The following is a 24,026-nucleotide window of genomic DNA, read 5'->3' on the forward strand; positions in this document are numbered from 1 at the left end:
GAAAATGTGACATGAGGGGGCTTAAATCACAAATTCAGTAACTCAGTTTTGCTTCACAGTTGTTTTAATTGCAAAGGTTGACTGTAATACAGAGTTGAGAAAGCAAAAATGTAATCCAGTAAACTGTGTGTCCACATCTCACTCAAAGGTTGTCATGGAGATTGGAGTGCAAGTGGCGGCAGCATTGGTATCAACTGCAGCAACGCATTAGTAAAGTCTGAAGGCTGAGCTGAGTGTCTTAGTGCTGCCAAGGACCATGTGTAGGAGCCAGTCTTCTCTCCAACACACACTGACCCTTGGCTACCAAACCACACTGATGCACAGGAAAGGCTATCCTGTCTTTTTTTTTTTTTTTTTTTCTTTCCAGCTGGGCTGTTTTGGGGATTCTTATACCTTGCTCAAGAAGGCAAAGCTTTGTCCCCAAGGATGCATGCACAATTTTCCTTGACCCTGTCAAGAATTTGCATGCAGTACTAGCCCCAGAAATTTAAAAATCTTGCACCATCAACTGCAAATAATGCTAAGATGCATACCCAGGTGGATATCTAGGAAGTGCTGTGGGGGGAGCCTGTCCATTCTTTGGTAGATACATGAAGGAAAAAGAATTTCCCTCATCCTTTTCCTTTGCTTCTCTTGAATTCTCTTTTGGATCCAGAATTGATCCCTCTAAGATAACATGCAGATATGACTACTGCCACAACAAAAAAGCCCATATTCACACAGTAGCACTTGCAGAAATGGCGATGAATAAAACTGTTCAACAATCAACTCTGCTTTTAAAAGCTGCTGCTGGAGAAAGCCTGACTGGCAGTGTAGCAAGCTGGCTGGTTACTGACAGAGCTGCTTCAGCTGCTTTGGAAGCCTACACATTTCAAAGCTGTTCCTGATTTTTGGCTGTTTACAACCCCCTTGAGATGTGTTTTGTAGAGGGATTGAACACCAACAGCTGTGGGCAACCCTCCTTTGGTGGGCAGTGCTCAGCACTTCTGAAAGTGGACCTAAAGCCTAGCACCCCAAACCAAAACACCCCAAAATGCGTTCATTTGAGATTGAAGCTGCTGAACTTTGTTCTGGAAAAGCCCACTGGTATTTAGAGCCTTGGTGGTTCTTGATGAGAAACATATCTAACTGCTGAACATGTCTCTAAAAGAGAAGAACGAGAGATTGATTGAAGTTTTCCCTTTCTAAGGTCTTAACTGAGTGAGTCCTTACCAATTCTCTCTCAAGTCCATCCTTTCCCTAGCTGATGTCCAGGTGGTTCCCCTTGAGACTGCAGGGTGCTGAACATGGTCAAAGCTGCTGGACACAGCACCACCTCATTTGGATCTGCCCAAGAGCACCACTCCTCCATCAGTTTTGAAGGCCCTCAGAGGTGGGAGAGGAGCTATGGGCCTGGTATTTCCTCATTCCCTCACAAGTGTCAGGAGCTGTGACTAGCCCCAGGGCAGGAACATGCCTTTTTTTGTTCCCTAATTCTTTCAGTGAGGCTGACTATCTGGTGGCTCTTTGTAAAGAAGCAGCTCGTGTCTGTGAGCAGCAATAACTGGGATTTTTATCTCTTTGGCTGCATGATGTATGAAAAAATCTGAAACCCATCTGACTCACACCAGAACCATCCACAAATGTTACTTGATGGTTTTAATATAAGTATCATCATCTGAACCGTGTTACACTTTACCCTGGCTGAGTTCCCACAGCTGAAACAGGAGACATTACCTTCTGGTGAATTCGGGATATGTAAGTACCAAAGTAGCTGATCATTGGGTTTTAGAAACTTGTGTGCAGCTGAGATATGAGCTTTAATCTTTATCAGCTGGGCTCAGCAGTCCTCAGTCTACATTTTAGTCATCTCAGAAGTTAAGTTTTTACTTACGTGGGTTCCCTCAAGTACAATCCTCTCACAAAATTTTACATGGTGTCTGGTAGACACCATCCTCTGATTCCTTATTTAATTGGAGTAATGAAACGGTGAGACTATGCCACTTTTGGACTCACAAGTCTGTGGATGAAAGAGGAGGTATAAACAAGTGTGCAATTTCACAGCACTAGTATAGTAGAGGTGAGGAAGGACAGCCCATCTGCTGAAGTGGAGAGTAAGAATATATCTGGGAAAAAACAAAAAAATACTTGGAAGTACAGGAAAGTATATAGAAGTACAGGAAAGTACTTAGTTGCTCACTTTGCTGTCTTGATGGGGAATGATTGGATTAGCTATTGAAATATGGCAGAAAAAGACACACCATGATCCTTCTGGTCAGATGTTATAGCCAGACAAAATTCATCTGACATTTTTAAACATTTTCAAACAGTGAGGTGAATCAACCTTTGGAGTAGCTTGACTACTTATGTGCCAGATTCTGTCACATGAGATCCCTACATGGAAAGTGGTTGCCTTTATGGGGACTTGCTGCAGCTTGTGTGGAAGCTCGTCATAGAAATGGTTGGGTAAAGTTTTCTGGCCCGTGTTACATGGAAGATGAGGGTTGCTCCTTCTGGCTTAAAATATATTTCTGAAGAGAGAGACTTTTGTAGGAAGAATGCCTGGAAGGAAAGAAGAGAAAACATTTAGAAAGGACTGAAAGCCTATTAAAGTGTCCTTCAAGCCAGGACACCATGGAGACCAGTGCACTACCCAAGAACGTAGCACTGAAAGAAGAGATAACCTGGCCCAGTGTTTGTATCAACACAGCTTGTCTGTTCTAAGAGGAAAGCAAAAGAGGAGAACAAGTACGATTCTGAGGATCCCTGCTTAGTCAGAGGAATAGATTCTCTTGAAATTCATGCTGCTTTTACACCAACTTTGTTCTTTTGACCAAGGCTCCTGGTCTCATTAGTCACCCATTTTAACTGTTTTTCTGTCCTTTTTTTTCCCCTAATCATCATGGAGAGAACAGTGTAAGAGAACAAGCTTTTGGGAATCATTTGCACACTAAGTGGAAGATTGCAGCTCTCACCTAACTTTCCTTGCAGTGCAGATGAAGCATCTGCCTGGAAAATCAAGGCAAGTTTCATACAGGAGGAGGCAAGGAAAGCCAGCACAGCAACAGAACAACTTATATAGCTGGTTAACTGGCACTCAAAACTGCTATGCTACACCATCCAGACTCTTCTGCCACAAAATTAGCCTTGAGAACAACACTTTTAATCTTCCAGCTGTACATTGTGCAAGGATTTACGAGATCAAGGCCAAAGAAAATTGGGCTTTCTCCTGACTTAACCTTACTCATTACTTCAAGGGGGAATTTCTATGAAAAGAGAGCAAAGGATATGGCCTAATACTGCTGTCTTTTTTGTGGCATTTCAGTAGTTTCATATGGAGAAGGGAGTCACAATTAGAAAGCCATTTTGTTTAATAGCATAGTATGAATTAACATAGTAATATTTTTTAACCATGGTACGTGTAGAAAAGAACTGTTCCTTAGCTAATCTTCTAAATCATTATGCCTCATCAGTTATAATTTTTGTTTGAACTTATTATGTAAAGTTGAACAACATTTTATTTCAAACTGTGCAGACTGAAATGTGAAAGAAAAAACATCAGTATATGGTGCTTATGTAACCTACACTCTAGTGTATTTGTTAACTGGAGTGGTGGACCTTACAGTCAGACCAGGCACCACTTTTTATGACTGAGCCTTCACTCCTCCAAATATTTAGTTGCCTGTTTCCCACTAACTTGATGGGAATAAATTAATGAAATAATGAAAATTTTTCAAATATTTTGCTTTATTCTGCTGTTCTGAGCAGGAAGATTTCTCTTGAATAACAGAAAGTAATTCACATGAATTACAGTTATCAGCATGTGGTCCACACAGTGTTTGGGCAACATAGTTAAACACAGACCTGCCTTTTAATATGTTGGTGACCCAAATCAGATGGTGCACATTGGAAATGTGATGGAAATACCTTGCTAGATTGGACCTTGGCAAATAAAGGGTGACATTTCCTGATCACCCCCATCCTCAGTTCAGAGATCAGAGCACGGTATATGCATCTTCTATTCCTGTCTCACTCTATGGCTGAAGTGAGTACCTAGTGGCCTGTGCCAGACTGGTGCACCAGGACAACAGGATAGGAAGGGATTTATGAGGGCAACCACCACCTCTATCCCTACAGGCCTTTCCCAAGGCTGCCCATGTGCCTTTGCACAGACTCTCAGGATTTATTCCCACTGAAACTTTGCTTTTGACTAAAAACCCTTCCTTCTCATTTCCCAGCCTTCTACTAGCGTCTCCATGATGCACTAGGGAGAGCTGTTCTCCCCTTTCCAGTTGTGTTTTGTTGAGCTGAATTTCTGGTGTCATCTGACATGATCAGCCTTGGGCTTATGGTGACTGCTGCCTGCTCATGTGGGTGTGCAATAATGTTCTCTGACTGGAGGATCAGACTTGCACATAAGATAGTAAGTCAGATCTTGATAGCATCCTATATGTTGGTCTTTGTAAAGCCATACCTGTACTGGAAGTATCCACCACTGGAGTTGCACAAATTAGTTGAACAGTTGCATCACACTGCCCATGTGTTCATATGGCCAGGAACTAAGTGTCATTCCAAGGGAATTAAACAATTAACAGTAGAAAGCCTTCAACAACTTCGTTGGCAAGATCCCAGAGGACAACAAGAAGTGAGCTGTCCTCTCATTGTGGTGACTTAATGTGCTGAAGGTATTTAAGTCGTTTGCTGTAGCCACCAGAGTACTCACCACAGTTAAGGCAGTGAGGCTTTTTCCATTTTAGACCTCTTTGCTACATGCATGGAACCTTACTATGATCAGCTATCAGGTTATATTTTACCTCTTAAGAGGAGTATTTTGTAAGAGAAAAGGAATGCCTCAGCCATTTCTGAAATAGTGAAGAAGAGAATACCCTGTGACCATTTTTGCATTTACTATGAAGGGGACAGGCTGTTAAAATTATAAGTGTATGCTTAACACAACCACAACCATACCTAATGGCCACTGGAAAACACAGGATGATAAAATGTGATTGACAAATAGGAAGATAACTGAACAGAAATATGTGCATAGTACAAGACAGTTTAAAAAGGATTATTCATAAGTCTTCATGCACAAACATACATGGCTTTGTTTCAAAGTCCATTTAAATTCAAATAAATTTTTCATTTGTCCAGTCCAAAGCCCAGTGATACCACCTACAAGTGACTAGCATGAATTACAGCTTAGTCCCTAAAAATATAGCGAAATGAATTTTCGGTTGTACTGTTGAGAGTTTTAGCGCTGAAACACAACAAGACAGATGAAAGTTTGAACTTTAAACTTTCTCTCTGTCTGCTGGCTACCCACAGTCTTACACTGTGCCACAGCAATATGTGTTTTGTTGGAGGTGTGCTTGATGATTCTCTGACTTAGTAACTCCTCCTAAAGTACACTCTGAAAGATATCCAGGGCAGAGTGTAGGTCAATTTTTTATTTATGACCTATTACATACCAATGTATTTTAATCAGTATTTTAAATTAGCTCTGTTTGCTTTATTAAAAATGATTACTGTGTATTTATGCTGCTGTATCACACTGGAATCCTAAAGAGGGACAAAGATCCAATTTGTTTGAGTGCTGCACAAACTAAAATGGTCCACCTTTCAAAGAGGTTATAATCCAAATACAAACAGATTGCAGGGAGATGCAGATGGGGCAGTCCATGGTGCATGTGATTAGGTGGCAGTTTTGGTCAGTGCTGTAAGGACAACTTGCAGCACATAAGCCCAGTGGCTTCTAAGGAAGTTGTGGTTTTGTTGCAAAGAAGAGCTGGAAGGGATTTGACAGTGGGCAGTGAGGACTTTTTGTGGGCACTCTTTCCACGTGTTCAAAGTACATAGGCATTCACCAGCAAAGTAACAACAGGGCATGAGATGTCTGGAAGGGAAAAAACACTACAAGAGCATCACTAGACCCCTGTCTTTAAACTGTGAAACTGATAGGGAAATAAATGCTTCAGCAGAGAGCAATTCAGTCAAGGAGCTACCTAGGGTAGTCTGAGTCAATCTCTGTGGGAGCCATCCCTCCTCTGGTGAATGACGGAGATAAAGATGAACCATCCAGAACCTCAGCACTTAAACTGGGTGCCTAAGTTAGGATGTGCAAGTCGTGATCTTTGCAAAGCTCTACCTGTTACTCCTGGAAGGAAATAGAAATTCCACCAGAATCACTTTGGTATCATGTAGCCATAATATTGAATTCTGCTTGGATTTCATCATGACCCAGCATCAGTTAATACCCATGTGTTGTAAGGTATTAGTCATAATTGGATTTACACATTTCTCATAAAGTTGTTGAAATGTAACTAATTTTATTGTAATTGTGATCTTTAAAATTTGAATGGTATCTTTTATTGAATAGCTGTTGCAGGACATCATTATCTTATGGACTTTAATATCTGGAATATAGTATAATTTACATGATTCCATTAAATATCTATCAGATTTCAAGCTGGGTTTGAAGCTACTGCATTTGAATTACCAAAACATATACAAATTGGAAACTTAAAAAAAAAAAAAAAGATTGGAGTACAGCTTTAATTTCTTTGTTCAAATCTACCATGAGAGTGAAGAAAATTTCTTTTTAAACAAAAGAATCAGATCTATTCCTTATGAAAACAAATGATTTAGAAAAACAAGGTTGGAATGCCACCTGGGGGCTTGTCTTGCTATCACACTTCACTTAAAATCAGAGCAGCTTGTAATTTGTACTGTCAGATAAAAAAAATGTTCGCTCCGTTTTCTTCACAAAGTACATTCAGACTTTTAGGAACTTATGAAGGTTTTTTTGCATTTTATGGCACCTGCTTCCTTAGTCCTTCAGCAAGAATATAATACAAGAAATTGGCACTGAAGAAGCAAACTAATTTGCTTTGCAAAGGGAAACACATTACAGCTTTATGTAGGATACTCCACTTCTTTTCACAAATAAATGTAAACCAAACACCACATACACAAAAATAAGCACATTTATTCACAATATACAGTAGAAAACACTAGATTACATCTGCCATATTACAGAGAAGGCCACATAATTTGTAGAGGCAGAAAAATGATCATTCAAGAACAAATGAACTGCGTAATGCAGCAGATCAAAGCACTAAAAATGGAAATATAAAGACCATAATTCTAATCCATTAAATTAGTATTAAACATAAATCTTTCCTTGACCTTAAATTAGGGGATTGTGAACTCAGTGCGACAAAAGTAAAAATTGACCCAAACCTTTTCCAGAAATTACTACTAAATATAAATTCTTGCTGTTAGAAACATGTGGGTAACCTCTACCCACTACTAATATTCATGTGCATTTTTGGTGAACTTTTATGATTCAGACCAGACAGGAGAACTTAATACACATTTTGCACACTTAGGTGTTACATCTAAAGCTGCGGGGAGAGAGGTGATCCCATTTCCTTGGGATTTTTACCAGGTCACCATTTAGTTTTCCCTCAGTCAGGAGCAGTGCCATACTCTTCTCCACTTCTCTCCAGTCTTGTGAAATTCTTCATGAAAGGGCAGATGGGAGCACTGCACTACCTGACTCCATCTCATCTTACATGATGAGCTGCATCACAGTCATAAGACCCTACCCTAAAGCACTCAGGTAATTACTGCTGAATTTTTCCATCGAGTGAACTGCTCTGGGGCCAAAGATCTGGGAACTTGGCTGTCCTTGTGGCAAGGTGGATCATGAAGGTTATTTATCTCTCTAGGGGCAGAGTTACTGTGTATTTTCCCACATCATGGGTCACTTTATCAACAGGGAAAGAAGGCAGCATGCAAAGGTGATCCCATGTAAATGGGTATCACATGAGTTTCTAATGTGGCTTCAAGGGTAGCTGAAGCTGTTGACTGGTAGGGGTGACAAAGCCTTTTGTTGTAGCCCCCAAAGTCTGGTAAAATGCAAAATTATTTATTTGTATTTATCAGTCTGAATCCATGCACTTCTTTGGCCCATGCACAACTCCAGCAACTCTTGATGGAAGCAGCTGATCCCTTCTTCAAGGGGAAAACATTTCTGCTCTCAGAGACAACACTGTGACATGCTGTAGAGACTCTTTCAGGATACATAGAGTCAAGTTAATTGCCATCCATGATTGAAGTTCCATTCCCTCATGGATTCCTAGAAGAGTTTAAATTCAGGGTCCCCTAAATCAAGCTGTTATCCCAGGTCTAGTGCAACCTGGACGCAGGCCAGGAGGTGGAATTCAATATACTCAGGTGGTATTGCTGGATGATCTCCTGCCCCACTCCTAAACCTCTACATGCTGATGGTTAGATGTGAGATAGGTGGTGATGTGAGAAAACGCACTGAATCCTTGAAGGAATGCCCCCATGTTGCCCTGGTGGCATGTTGCCGGTCTACCGCAGGGATCTTGAGCTGGTGAGAGCCACAGAGTCCATTTTTCTCTCAGCACTTTTAATCACCTTCAGTCACTAAGTGAGACAGTTAGACAGCATGGTCTCAAGCACCAGAATGATGCAAATGACATCTGTGTTATTCCCCATCACCCAGGGCCATGCCATACCTCTAAAAAGGGCTACAGATTGAAAGGGATAACTTCTCTGCAGGAATAATGGATGTCTGAGCATTTGTATCATTCACTTGACTGGGGGAATGCCAGGGTAACCATTTCCCAAGGGGGTTGATTTAACCTCCATTGAATATAAGGAACAGCCAAATGGATTTTTAAGGCACATATGCTGGTCATGGAGAAGTATAATTTATGCTGTCCATTGAAATAACATCTGTTGGCTGGACTGCTCTGCTTCTAACACTGTTCTTTAATATGTGATTTGGACTGTATTTGATTCTGGCTGAGTGAAATCCTTTCAGGCACTTTTCAGCTGATAATATTTATTAGACATATGGGAAAATACTGTGTGGATTAAGCATGGATTTTGAAACTGAATCACAGCTAACTATATCTCAAAGGAATATAGCCTGATTTAGAGAAGTCATCTTTAAAATAACATTTTCTAGTACTTCTTTGTAAAAATCTCTCCAAGTAATTCTTAAAATAAGACTAATTGTAAACTGTTTACTTGTTCCTACCTACTCTATCCAATGAATACAATCTATAGAAAAATTTGAATTGTGCAAGTTGTGGAAACTGTAATAGGCTACAGAAATTTGTAACTGGAGAAGCAACGTCAGTGCATTAATCAGCTTTTCTCTCTCCTATATAAAATTAAAATCTGATGTACATATATGCTACACAGATCTATACTTGTGTATTCTGTATGTGTGTGTATACATGCAGATACCTATGCATACATATATGCAAGTTCATGCAGCAAACAGATTGGTCCATTTGTTCTGTGTGTTGATGCCTATAGTAAACTTATGCAGATAGTAATAGGGCTGTAGATGACTGTGCAAAAAGCTTCTTGTTGCTAATAATTATTTCAGGATAACATAATGGAAAAATGGAAGTGCCATATATGACTGTGACACAGTCTCTACCCTCTCCCCTCAAGCAGCACAGGAGGACAGGGAAATGAAGGTTGTGTCAGCTCATCCCACATTGTCTCTCCCGATCCTTCCTCCTCAGGGGAAGGACTCCTCACACCCTTCCCCTGCTCCAGCATGGGACCCCACTGATGGGAGACAGTCCTCCACAAACTGCTTCAGCATGAATCCTTCCCACAGACTATGGTTCTTCACAAACTGCTCCCGTGTGAGTCCCTTCCATAAGGATGCAGTCCTTCAGGAACATACTGATCCAGCATGAGTCCCCCATGGGGTCACAAGTCCTGCAGCAAACTTACTCCTGTGTGGGCTCCTCTTTCTCCACAGGTCCAAGGTCCTGCCAGAAGACAGCTTCAGCATGGCCTCGCCACAGGGTCACAGCCTCCTTCAGGCACAGCCACCTGCTTGGCGTGGGGTCCTCCAGGGGCTGCAGGTGGAGATCTGCTCCACCGTGGACCTCCATGGGCTGCAGGGGCACAGCCTGCCTCATTATGGTTTCATCACAGACTGCAGGGGAATCTCTGCTCTGGCACCTGGGGCACCTCCTCACCCTCCTTCTTCAGTGACCTTGGTGTCTGCAGAGTTGTTTCTCTCACATGTTCTAACTCCTCTCTCCTGGCTGCTGTTGTGCAGCAGGTTTTTTCCTTAAATATATTATCACAGAGGTGCTACCACTGTCACTGATGGGCTCAGTCTTGGCCACTGGTGGGTCCACCTTGCAGCCAGATGGCATTGGCTCTGTTGGACATGGGGGAGGATCCTGGCAACTTACAGAAGACACCCCTGCAGCCCCCCCCACTACCAAAACCTTGCCTCACAAACCCAATATACCATTGCCATGCAAGGCTCCATGTTCACCATACAGGAACCTGGTGCATTTCCAGCTCCAGTTTTGAAGAACACATTCCAGCAGTCTTTACAAAAACAGTATAACAGCTTCAGCCTCCAGATGCTGCCATGACTGTCAAAGCTCTGTATTTGTCTACAGAGATACTGTTCAGCATAGCACCACACTGCATTTTTTCTATCCTGTCTGTTCCAGATGTGTAAATTGTGATACAGCAGAATAGATGAAAATAAGGAGGTGTGTCAGGAGAGGTAAAGTCAAGCAGCTTATTTTCCTCACTGCATTAAAGAAGAAATAAGATCCTTACTCATGTTGCTAACCTGAGGAAGCAGCGTACCCTGTCCCCACATCTGGTGTAGTAATTGCTCTTCCCTCTCTTTTTAATTTTTCTGCAAGTATCACTATGGATACTGTATTTGAAAATTAAAGGTCATACAACTGTAAGTAGTGCTGTGCTGTACAGTCCTTCCTTCCAATAAATGAAATGCAATAAAATGAGACAACACTTGATAGTTCAGAGAAGATATAAAATTATTTAGGGAGACTGCTGAAGAGCAGATTGGTAATGACAAAATATTACTGTGGAAACCTTGTCAGATGTTTCTGCATGTGCAAAGTAATCCTGTTGACTGTGCTCTTAGTCTGCAGGAACAGCACCTCTGAGCTGGGAATCTAGCACAACTGAACTGAAATGGGAAAGCAGGAGTATGCTAAAGTAGGAGTAAACATCTCCTGCTTTAGAACTGATTTATGACTTGACGTTGGTTTGCTGGGGAGCTTCAGAGTTCACAGTAGTTAACAAATGGCAATACTCAGGTTGCATGCCACCAATACTTGTCAACTTTACATCACTACAGCAGCATTTTATCCTAGATCTAGGACGCATCCCATGATTTCCACACTCAGGCTGGTCACTACTACAAGCTCAGGTTTTAGCATACCACGACTATTTCCTGCCCTAGGAATCTGGGAAATCTCAATTATGTCTCATGATAACATGTGGTGTTGGTTACCTGAATTAACGTGGGCAAAAAGGCAACAGGACAGGTGAAATGCGTGGGTTCAGATGTACAGAGCAGTGACTGTTAGACATGTTCACAGACTTCAGGAGTTTCCTCATTACCTGAGCCTGCTCAAGAATGGAGTTTGTGTGGGGTTTTGCATTGGGTTTTGTGATCCTTGCTCCATGGGCACAAAAAATTCAAAAAGGCTGCCAAGATCATTGCATTAATGATAGAGGAGGAGCAGGACTGTCAATTACACAAGGTTGTCATTTAGCCCCATACTGAAGGCAGTATATGTACAGTATTTTTCACTCCATCATGGCAAGGACATTGCAGAGCTGAAGGAGGTTCAGTGAAGGAGAATGAAAACAGTCACAGCCAAGGGAAATCTGTTATATTCAGAAGAATTTGGTGATCATTACTTCAGGAAACAGATAAGATGGTCACAGTAACGTGTTAAAAAATATTATTTAGTTGTACTATAAATTTTCTCTGAAATTGGACGACAACAAGTAGAAAGCTAGTAAACATTTTACGGGTGCATTATAAGGAATTAATACTCTTGGCGGTGAGAGCACAGAGTTCGCCCCGCGTCTGATCTGACCCACCCCGAGGCTCCCACCGCCGCCCCCTCACGGCGCCGCCCCACCCGCCCTCGACGATCGATTGCTCAGGCCCCTCTCGGCCCCGCCCGCTAGAGGGCTGGTCTCCGCGCGGAGCTCGATTAGGAGGGCCTTTCCCTCGGCCGGAGCTCCCGCCTGGCCATCCCGCGGGCGCAGCGGCGGGGGCAGTCCCGCCGCCGTAGCGAGCCACCCGTGGCGGGGACGCAGGTGCCGCTCCCGATGCTGCGGTGGCTGATCGGCGGCGGCCGGGAGCCGCAGGGCCTGGCGGAGGTAGGGTGGCGGGAAGGCGTGGCGGAAGGGGCAGAGCCGCTCGCGGCGGGAGGCGGGGTCAGGAGCGGCGTTAGGGCCATTGGCGGGGTGGGGGAGCGTTGTCCCCTCAGCCGGGCCTCGGCGGCGGGGCTGCCCGCCGGGACAGCCGCCCTAACGCAGCGCGGCGCCGGTGGAGGGCCCTGGGGAGGTTTAGGTTCTGGGCGGGGGCAGCGCTGTGAGAAAGAGGGCGCTGGGCGGTGCCTTTCCGTCGGGGTGGGTCTGCTGTCCCGTGGTAGCGCGGCTGGGCCCTGCGCTGGGCTCTACGGATCAAGGAGCTTTCAGGGCTGGCTCGCAGCCTGGGAGACTTTGTGGCTGTTAGAAAGGGTTACACGCTTCATCGAAGAGAGGGAGAGGAGGGGAAGAAACACAAAAGGAAACCGCAAACCCCCCAGTCTGAGCTTGGAGAACCTGAAGAGCTTGGGAGCCATCCGTGTCAGGTGCATCCTGGCTTCCTTCCTCCTGCTCATTTCGTCCTTCAAGCATATGGAGTCCTGCCCTCAGGACTCCCAGGCTGATAATGTAAATTATAGGAAGTAACTTATTATTTATGTGGCCTAGTTGTAGTTTGTAGTAGTCTTCTATCATTTCTTAAGAGTTTCTCATCCATAAAAAAACCTAGGCCTATATAGTGTACGGACTGAACACGTGACATCCTGCTGCCTTACTCAGAAAAAAAAGAGTTTTACTGGATTTGAGACATTATTGGGGTTTTCTTGTCCCTAAGACTCTGCTAAAGTTCTCAGCCTGGATTTAACAAAAGTGAACACTCTTACTGGGCTCCTTACACTTAGTGCTTTTGTAATCTAGACAAATATGAGGAAGTAATTATTTTTCAGCTGCTGTACATGAGCAAGTCATGATAATACTATGGTTGCTTTCAGATGCTAGTAGTTACTTTGGTAGAAATTGGAGTCTGTACCAAGTTGCAATTATGGTGTCTGGGAATGCCTCTGACCTTTGTTATCAGTCAAAATGTTGGTTGTTTTGCAGTCATATGTAGCAGGTTTGTGTGCTATTGTTTTTAAAGAGAAGATGGGAAATATGCAACATTATTCTAAGATGGGCTAGAAAACTACATTGGTGTGTGTCCCTCTCCAAAGTTTAAACTCTGTCTATGGTTTAGTTATACTGTGACTTAATAAAAGAATGAGTCAAGATGTTGTCCAGTTCTTCCATTCATAGCCTGGCTAAACCTGATCCACAGGACTTCTGTTCCCATTGCTACTATTTTGCTGAATGATGGTGATGATTTTGCTTCTCTGTGGAAAAACTGAATAACAAACATTGATACGGGTTAGTCCCTGAACTATTTTTCCTGCATTATGTAATATTGTTTCATCTAAAGATCATCTTCATAACAATTAATTCTCTCTATACTAGTCTTAAATAGATAAGGAAGCCCATAGCAGTGTGTGGGCTACGGACTTGCGGTGTTTGTTTCATGTGCTATGGCTTCAGCCAGTCATGAAAAGACTGGATGTATTAGAGTGACATTGCACTGGATGAATAGAGAAATCCTCTGGCAAAGCTGTCCTAAATTCTTGAAATGTAAATTTCTCCTTACCCATTTCTTTTTTTAATGTGGAACTGAAAATCATTTAGACCTAAGCTCCTGAATGTCTTCTGTTGATGGCCATGGTGTATGTGTTAAGCAGGGTAAAAGGAACAGTCTAACTGCAGTAGCATAATGATCAATATAAGCTAATTTATCATACTCCATGATACATACATAAGTATGTTTATGTACTCTTGTATCCATATTTTTAGTGAATTGCTTTTGAAAAAAATATCACTTTTAAATGCTTCAGATTACAGGGATTATAGGAAGTTCTGAAGCCGTGGTGAATGTTCTGGTTTTTTGTGATTATCTTAGTAATGCTTACATGCTGACAGGTCCTGTATAAAAGCATACAAGTTGGGAATGCTTTCCATTAGATCAGTATCTAGCTTTTTCTTCTAAAAAATTGGTGTTGCTAAAAGAGTTCAGTTAACAGTTTATGTCAAAAATAGATTTCTCCATAGAAAGAATGCACATGTAACCCAACACTTCAGGCAATAGTAATGACAATCGGAAGAGAGCATAGCTTATTGTATGACAGTACTGGCAGGAAAAAGACCTGTTAATTTTGTTGTTATCTGTAGTCCTTCATCAGCACCCTACCTTTCAATATTGCCAGGCATTCTTAGAATTAAGAAAATATGATTGGACACATTGTTCAAAAGAAGTAGCACTGTCTTGTACTGAATATGAAGAACAACAGAATATAGAATTGGGATGTTAATGTTACAAATTCTGACTTTTTCAAATTGTGAATGTGTGTTTCTGTTGGTAAATAAAAATGGAAGTCTCCTGACTACAGTATTAGTGATGTCATCCAGTGATGGTGAGATTTGCTTAAGATTTTAAAACTCTCAATTTTTTTAAAAGGAATGTTTTGATTAGCTTTTGACAGCTGAACTCCAAGTTTCCATATTTGTCCAACTTTTCTTTATAACCATTCAGACTCCACTTGCATTATTTTATATTGGAACTGGTATTCTCACATACTTGCATAAAATGAACAACAGTTGCTTCATGAAATGCATCAGATAGCACAAAACCAAGATCAAATCACAAGAACTAGCATTTTGACAGCCTCTTCATTTTAAAAATAAGCACACATTTCTTTCCCTATTTATTAACTTTGTCATTCTTAAATTCTAAAGAATAGTATCATAGTATCAATACAGAAATAGTAGGAAATAACTTATTATTTCTGCAAGAAAATATTGAAGTTTCTGAAGATATGTTTGTCTTCCATGTAGGATTACCTGTCACATATGCTGCTTGTTGTGCAGTGTTCAGCAATTACTGTTTTACAGTAGTTAGTGTAGGTTCTGTTGAAGTCCTTAATGAAGAGGCAGTCCTGGAAGTAAAATGATGTTGACTGTTGTGTAAAATAAATCTAGAAGGAGGAGAAGAAGGCTGTCACTGAATTACTACTGAGATACTTAGCTTATTCTTTTTTTAATAATGTCTAACAGCGAGTTGTTCCAGAATGTGGAAGACTTTAAACACAAAGTTATATTCTGTTGTAAGAAACTGATGATGAGATAGCAGAACTATCATGCCTTGAAACTGCAGTCCTATGCAATGTTTTATTGACCCTGCCTGGTGATCAGCTTGCTCCAAGTGATTGATTGTCCTCTTAATTAATAGTCTAGTTGGGTGTAATTGCATATGCTGTTCTATAAAATGAATAATCGTTCTATTTTTTGAGTGGTGTGTGTTTGTATTTTGTGAATAAAGTCCCAACAGATTATTTATATATTATATAACAATAGCATTTATTCTTCTTTATTGTAAATGTCATCTTTATGTAGAATTTAAAAATTGAACAGTAGATGAAAGATATGAGAGGTTTACACACCTCTTGGAAGAGGTGTGATTTAATGAAAAACTGAATGTATGGGGAATTGAGTCATGAAGCTGGCTCCACATGACAACTTGTGACTAAACCGGGTGTTCATCTTGGTGTATCAATGATTAAAGCAGCATAAAATGTTTTTGTGAAATAGAAAATGCTATATTATAATTTAATACATGCTATAGAAAGCATGTCTTATTATTTGCTTGAAATAATAAATTACCTTTTGTAATTATTTCATTAAGGCAAAATGATATTTCAGAAACTTAATTTTAAATATAATTATACATTCACACACGAGTCTGTATGTCGATTGTTGGGCATTACAAAGACCTGATGAAAATAATCATGTCACTACAAAATAAATTTAATTCCTTTTTTATGAATTTTAGAAATCATCTGTACAGACAATTGGTGAAGAACAAATACAGAATCCTTACACAGAGCTCCTTGTGTTGAAAGGTCATCAAGATATAGTACGATTTCTAGTGCAAATAGATGATTGCAGGTATGAAGTTGCATTTCAAATTGTTTCATAGCATCCTTGGCAATACTTTGGAGAATATTTATGAAAAATGTAGTAATATTTTTAATCCTCTCTTTTTGTTTTTGGTGGGGGAGGGCAGGGGAAGCCTGGAGTTAAAAAAAGCAAGGGATGAACACCCCCTGTTCTTGGTATGTTACTACATCTTGTGGCTTCTCTTGTAAGTTACACTTTCATGAGAAAATAATGACGATGGAGTTATGTTTCTTGATACAAATTTGTTTGAAAAAAATACTTTTAGCTAATTTGGCTTTTGTTTTTCAGGCTGTTCCTGAGTTGAATGTTCCCTTCCGTATATGCATACACACAGTTTTTCCCAGGACAATATGCAGTAGTCTCTGCTTGTTCTGAGTGGATGCATGTGTTTTATTTTTTGAATTGAGGACTGCTGTTAATACACCTTCTGGTTTTACACAAGAATGTAATAGACTCCTGCAGATACAGTGTAGCAGTTGAACGTGACACTTTCAACAATATTGAATGTTGCTGTTCCTTTCTTTCCAATCTTTTGTTCACTTTCTTCTGAAACTCTAATGCGTAATTCACTTGAGCTTTGGTTAATGCAACTTCTCTCTGAACTTCTCAGATTTTGAAATTTTCCCCACTTTACTCAGAATGACTACTTAGTAGAATTCAACCTATGCCTAATCTCTGCATTACGTATCTCCTCCAATTTGATCCTGTTCAACTTTCTGTATTTCTCCTTTGAATCCTGACAATTCCTTTGTTTCTCTTGCAATATTTAGCTTTGTGGACTTTATTCCCTGACAATCTTTATCTATTCTGTTCTTAGCTCCTTCCAACTTCATTGTGAACTCTGAGGACAGTTATCTAAAAACTGGAAAACTGGTTATAAAGCAGAGGTGAAGTCACTACATTATCGTTGTCACTTTAGAAGTGTGACTGAGAGAATAATTTATGATAGTTATATGCTATGACCTGGCTTCTGTCCTAGCTTTGTCTAAATTCAGTCCTTTCACTAGTGGCTGCTGAGAAGAGTGTTTGTGTCTTCTATTATCTTTGCGTGTTCTCTAATTTAACTTAATCCTGTAAGAGGAAATATTTATCTGCCTTAAAAGTAAGGTTGTGAAGATTTTAATCAATAATAAGTGTAGTGACTCTTGGCTGATGTGGAGAATTAAATAGAAAACCTTTAGTAATAGGCAACAGTCTCTCTGTTAAGGAGCTGTAGTAATTTATATCTTTTATGGATTAGGCACAGAAGGGGATTTCTAATATATTTGTCAATACACTACACAAGTTAACATGGAGAAGAGTTTGGTATACAACGTGGCAGTGTACAGCAGATGTTTTGTGAAGGAAGGTTCTCTCCTTCCCCATGCACATTGATAAGGCAGGTGGTCTCTTCCAAATTTGGAATGCCTGCAGAATCTTATTTTCTAATAATTCTGTAAATATATAACTTTTACATATATATATTGCGCGATATAAATTTCACAGAAGACTTCATGGAAAATGTTTAGCTTGTCAGTTTTCATTCTTAATGTAATATATATATATATATATATATATATATATGTATGTATCAGAAAAGTTACATGTGTTACCATAAAATTTATATTTCTCCATTATAATAATCCACCAGAAGATTCATATAAAAATAGAAGAATCTTGTGGGGTTTTCAGTCCTTTTTTTTCCCAGACAAGTTATGAAAATAACCTCTCCTCAAAGTACATTTTTCCCAAAACATGTACTCAGTAATTGTAATTGATCTTTATAGAAATACCAAAGTATTCTTAGATTGCACACACTGTCTGACGCAGAAATCTTTTAACATTTGGGGCTTCATTGTATAGTAGAAGGTAAATCATTGGAGCTAAACTAATGATAATCAGTGTAAAACTAAAGCCTGGATGACCACATTGAAGATAGGTTATAAAATAGCATACGGATAAGGAGTATGTTATATAACTGGTTAATATTCTAGGAGTTTGAGGACTTTAATTGAGTTGCTTCAGTGGACAGCAGTTGTGAAGTTTTATTTATCAAGAGTATGATAGTTTCTGGACTGTTAAACAGCTGATAGTATTTTTCACTTGATGCTTTTCAATAAAATTAGTAATGTTACTCAGCTTCTGCAATGTTTTTATTTAGTTTTTGCAACTATTCTGTTGTGTGCTTTTTGTCAAGTAGTGTAAGCCAAGTTTCACGCTTCAGGTCTTTAGATAATATCATCTTATTGAGAATTTTGCAGAAGGATTTTCTTGTGTTCTCAGCAGCCAAGCTAAAACCAGTGAGTTGAAAATTTTCTCAATTGGTTTTTGAAGATACTAAACGAATGCTGTATAAATGTAACAGAAGGCTGTTTTGTTTTTATCTTAATTTCTCTTGTACTTTTTGAACATGAAGTAAGGGTCATAGTGATTGGAAGATCATAAAAGAAGGCTAAGTCTCAGCAAGAATCTTCTAAAAAAAGGACAGATGAAATTGCATGTAGTACTCTAGCATTTGATACATTAAACAGAGTTCAATAATAATTTAGTAATAGCTTTTTTGTTGCTCATTTGACTGTTCCTTGCTTCTGGAAACAGACAAGGTTATAGATGATGGTCATTATGACTGGAAAAGAATCAAGTGACCCATGAATCTCCACCTTGGTAAACAGAATGTAACTGTAGGATAACTGACTCTATGCCTTTATATTTAAACAGAAATCCTAGTTAGAAGATGAGGAAGAAAATACACAAAACAACACTATTGAACTTCTATGCTGATTAATTACACTCATGCCTTCTTTCAAACACCAGTTTTCTTCCCAGAATTTTAAGTGTAATATTGCTCAAGAAAGGAATTGGGATTTAAAGAGTTTTGCTGAATTGTGAAAATCTTACTATTTTAAGTTCTGGATGTTGTGACAGAACAGGGTAAAATGGTAAAATAAAGCTAAAAGACATCAAAAGATAAGAAATTAATGTCATCAGGTGTGCATGGAAGATTGTTTTTTGCTCTAATCTTTTTAAAGAAGGGGCTTGATTGGGTATGAAATAATGAAAGATATGAAGAAAATACAGCTTACACTTTTTTTTTACTATAATAGAATAAATCAGGAGGCTATGTGGAAGAAAGAGGGAGAAAAGAAGCCCTGTGGCTTTATGCCTGAAAACATTCTGTTAACAAGTTTCACAAGCAGTGTAATCACAGAGTCTAAAAAATTTGAAAGTACTTGTATACAGTTCATGAAACCATCTGCAGCTGCTACCAGAAAAAGATTCAGAAGTGATGTAACCTCTGTTCTTCATGACTTTCTTATAAATAGTTCTTACATAACTGTTTTCTGCTTTTCCATTATGTTATGCTATATTGAAGTTTTCTCAGTTTGTTTTTTTTTTTTTTTCATTTCAGGTTTGCATCTGCAGGAGATGATGGGATCATATTTCTGTGGAATGCTCAGGTTAGCTCTTTTTTTGGGTGTTAGCTTGTGTGCTCTGGAGAGGATAAAAGTTGGGAAGAGGAGTTAGAAATGTTTAGTAGCAAAAAAGCAGAATAAAAACCAGAGTTATTGTTTGAAAATGTGAAAGTGGAGGTAAGTCTGTCAAATCTTGGTTCACAAAGAGCTAGAAAAGTAAAAGTTGTGTGGACCCAGGAGAACAGTAAGTTTTAAGAGTTAGAATGTTATGGGAAGACAGTGATTTTAGAGAGATTTAAGATGAAATGATGATGTGAAAAGCAGAAGTGTGTATGAACTTGTGGTTTTAATTCTTTTAAAATGTTTGGTATTTGCTGTCAACACTGCAGTGTTGACTAGTAACTCAACAAATGCATAGCAAGGTCCCAGTCCTGCCAAAATTTATATATGTACTTAATTTCTAAGTACATTTCAGTGACTCTGTTAATAGTTATCTATTTGTAGTATAACTGATTAGACTAAGAGGAGAGCTAACACAAAACTGTATTGGAAGCACCAAAATCACTGGAAGTTATATATTTCCTGAAGTTCAGAAACAAGGCATTAATTGCTTGCTGTGATAAAAATCTTCTTAAAACTTCTGAAAACCATACTAAGACATTAATTTTATTGTGGAAATAGTGCTCTGTGATACCCACTGTTCTGCTCTTCTGCTAAGTCTCTGTATCATTGACAAAATTATAGAGAAGGCATGACAATTAGACCTGTGGTAAGGGAGGCTAGTATACAAGTTAGATTGTTTAATAGGAGATCTAAAAGGGAGATATACTGTACTGTCTAAACTATGAGTATCGAACATTTAAATTAAGGAAGAAAGATATCTCAGACTCAGCTTCTTTTAGAAACCTGTAAAATTTGTGACATTTATGATGGTGTAACTTTAAAGTACGGAAGGCAGAACTTGAAACTTCCTTTCTTTTGAGCAGTTTCAGTTAGCACTTTGCTGTTATTGAAGGCCTTTTTACAATTCTGTAATTTGGAAACAGAAACTGTTTTTGAATATTCAAGACCACATATGTGAGTGTATATATACTCAACATCTGAGAAGTTTGTGAATGTAAAACTCATAGATATCCAGTTTAGGAACCGAGTTCTGTTTTCTGCTTCTGTAGGTTTTTTATTATGTTTTTGTTAAAGCAAATATTTTGTAGTTTTAGTTTAAAAACTTAACCTACAAGTGTAAAGAAGTTTATTTATAACTACCCTGTATTTTAATTGCATGTTTAAAATGCCAGTATGCGTCTGCATGTTTGTTTGTAGGGTTTTGCCATTTAACTAAACAGAGCAGAAATAGCTGCAGTTGTCTAAACCAGCAGCTTGGAGCTATAGATAATGTACATACTAAATAAAGCTGTCAGGAAACTGCCAGTACTGTGTTTGCTGTAAATATAGGTTAAGTTTTTCTAATCATTAAAATAAAATACTCTTTCAAGTGCTGGTTTGTCAACAAGTCTGAATTACTGTAGTATCAGTTAAAAAGGGTGAATGGCCAATATTTGCATTAAAAAAGAGTGAGTTCTTAGAGGCTTTTAGAGGGTTTTTTACTCTTAGTCATTTTTATTATGTACTATTTCTTTACACTTAATATCTTATTTAATTCTGTGTAAGATCTTGAACACTACTGAAGGTAATAAGAAGTAAATCCATAAATTACTTCAGAAAGGAAGATTTTAGACTCTTGGAAGTTCTTGCTTTCAAATGTCGTTTGTTACTTATGTAAAAACTACCCGTAGTTTTCTGTGTTTTTTTCAGACTGGAGAAAAACTTTTTGAACTTTATGGACACACACACAAAATTACAGCTATAGCACCATTTTCTTCATCAGATGCTTCTGAAGAACAAACCCATTTGATTTTAACAGCATCAGCTGATAGAACAGTTATTGTATCCTTAGATCTGGAGGGGATTCAAATTTCTGTGGGGTTTTGTCGGTTTTTACTTTTGAAAATAGCACTGACAGGCTACAGGTTGGTTAAATTTATTGGGTAATAATATCCAGTAGGTATAATTGGATTACACTAGGATTTTACTCATTGTTGCTCACACGTAGATGCAGTCTGTGCCGCAAAAATGAATCTGTAACAGACCCTTATTAATATGTCATTTTGGCCAAATATTGAAAAGACAATCAGGGTTTTGAGGACTGAGTCTCTGCGTACCTATTTCCCAATCTGTCTTTTAGTTACAAACACAGCTGTTATATTTATAATATATAAAACCATTTCATTTTCCTTAATGAATAAAGTCAGGTTTGGGACTGCACTAGTGGCAGACAGGTTCAGAAAGTGTCATGTTTCCATTCGACTGTAAAGGTAAGCTGAGGATACCCTAGGTGTTGTTTTGTTGTATACAAGAATCTATCACGTATGCTTCATGGGCCATGTGGGCAGGTGTGTTAAAATGAACAACAGCATATGTTTTAAGAAGAGGTGCATAATGAGTGGCTGAGAAGTGGGCACAATTCTTTGTTTGTTTCTGGAACTCATAATCCCTCAATTCTCTTCTTGAAATGATGTAAAACAAAGGTAATCTTATGGCTTAGTTTGTTACTGTGCTGGAAAAGGTAGCCTACAGTCAAACTAGTTATTGAATGTTAATAGTAAAAAAAAATCACTGAAAAATCAGGTTTTGCATTGTTGATGGAAAAATGTAATATGTAATGAAATCTGTGTTTCTCAGGAAAGTGACACCTTAATGCTGTATTTCATAGTACCTACAGCTTTATCTACCTAAAGCTCATGATCATTTCACAGAGAAATTCCCTGTAGAACTTTTGCAGGGGACATATATCTGATTTTTGTTCTGCAGTGTTTGACAGTTCTTCAAAGACTGGATGTATGGTTGTCTGGAGGGAGTGATCTATGTGTTTGGAACCGAAAATTAGATCTCTTGTGTAAGACCAGTCATCTTACTGATGCAGGTAAAAATGTAAATGACTCATTATAGCTGTTAAAGTGGAAGTAAAATGGATCTGTATAATGACACAAAACCAACTTGGCAAATTCTCTTTAATTCTAATGATAACATTAGGTATTAGAGCCACTCTTTTTTTTTTTTTTTTTTTTTTAAATGTCAGACTTAATAGTTTCAGAGTAAGACTGCTTTTAATCTCCTGTGCTGTGTGAATCTTAAAATATATCAAATCTCAGTAATTGTGTATATTAGCTTGGACTTACAGCTAGACCTTGGATGCTTATACATGTTTGCTCTAGTATGGACCAGATCCTTTGGCTGGCTTTCGCTGTGAATGAACAGGATTTTTATTATTCCCAAGTAAAGCTTTCTAGTAATAAAGTAGTAAAGATTTCTTTTTATTGTTAAGAATCAGTACTTTTGATACAGAAAATGCAGATTTTGATATATAGTAAATGTAATCAGATCTCAATGTCAGTCATGCTTTTATCTGTCCATTAAAAAGAATTATTGCATATTATTGCTATACTTTACAAAGTACCTATGAAGCTGTGAATCAAATTCAAATTTGGGACCAATGTGTAGGCAAAACCTTCTATCCTTTGAGGATGGGTGGTGGGCAAAACATTCTGAATCTTTGACGATAACTTCTTTTGGTTCAGTATGAAAAATCATGCCAAATAAGAGTTGGAATTGGTACTATAGTGCTTAGCATGAAGTGCTATTGAAACTTTTGTACAAGGGGTCAACGGGATGTGCAGCATGGGCTCTGTCTTCCCTCCTGATCTCTTTCTTCCTTTGTGGGGAAAGAGACAGATAGGTTATTCCTTAGAGAATTTTCCTTTATTGGCCTGGCAGCACAGACTGGGGGAATTCTGTGCCAGATGAAGCAGGGTAACAGCAAGCTGGCTGTTCTATCTTGTGCCCTGTTCTCCTTCATCTGGCTCTGCGCAATGTTTCAGTATCGTGCATACTGTGATAGTATCAATATCTAATAACTTTAGTATGGCATATGTTTAGAGTCTCAGTGCTTACCACAGTGTCTTTAATATTGTCCAGCATGTATTAGGACATAAACATCTTAACTGTATTTTAAATAAAAATTATCGAATCTCAGCTTTACCTCAAGTTTGACATTCAGAATTCTGCTGAATTCAGGACCAGAACTCCTGACGCATTCTGAGGTAATTTGTTCACTTCCAATGCCATTTAACTTTCACTTCAGGCAATATGCTTTTATTTTTATAATAATTTATAAGTGGAAGGGAGATTATGAAGAACTTTATTAATAAGGAATTAACAGTTTTCTGTATTTTCTTGTGGCAAATGAGTATCCTTTTTTCCCTTATCTCCTGTATTTTTTCAAAGGTATCAGTGCTTTGGTTGAATTGCCTAGAAATTGTGTTGCAGCAGCTGTTGGGAAAGAGCTAAGTGAGTATGTTGCATTTCTGTTAAATGTTCGTGTTCCCCTATAACAGCTGT

At 38.9% G+C, this 24,026-nt stretch overlaps 1 protein-coding gene across 1 annotated transcript in view; it reads left to right on the forward strand.

Annotated features, from left to right (window-relative positions):
* Positions 1 to 12,066: 12,066 nt before the first annotated feature.
* WDR41 (WD repeat domain 41) overlaps positions 12,067 to 24,026 on the forward strand; it is a 34,243-nt gene continuing 22,283 nt past the window's right edge. Inside the window, exons 1-7 of the mRNA XM_074932774.1 lie at positions 12,067 to 12,213; positions 16,052 to 16,167; positions 19,568 to 19,616; positions 21,384 to 21,515; positions 21,881 to 21,943; positions 22,440 to 22,551; positions 23,913 to 23,975. Of these exons, the coding sequence (XP_074788875.1) occupies positions 12,163 to 12,213; positions 16,052 to 16,167; positions 19,568 to 19,616; positions 21,384 to 21,515; positions 21,881 to 21,943; positions 22,440 to 22,551; positions 23,913 to 23,975 (586 nt within the window). The 5' untranslated portion in view covers positions 12,067 to 12,162. The remainder of the gene's footprint in view (positions 12,214 to 16,051; positions 16,168 to 19,567; positions 19,617 to 21,383; positions 21,516 to 21,880; positions 21,944 to 22,439; positions 22,552 to 23,912; positions 23,976 to 24,026) is intronic.

Source organism: Athene noctua, chromosome Z (genome assembly GCF_965140245.1).
Source record: "Athene noctua chromosome Z, bAthNoc1.hap1.1, whole genome shotgun sequence".
Taxonomy (NCBI): Eukaryota; Metazoa; Chordata; class Aves; order Strigiformes; family Strigidae; genus Athene; species Athene noctua.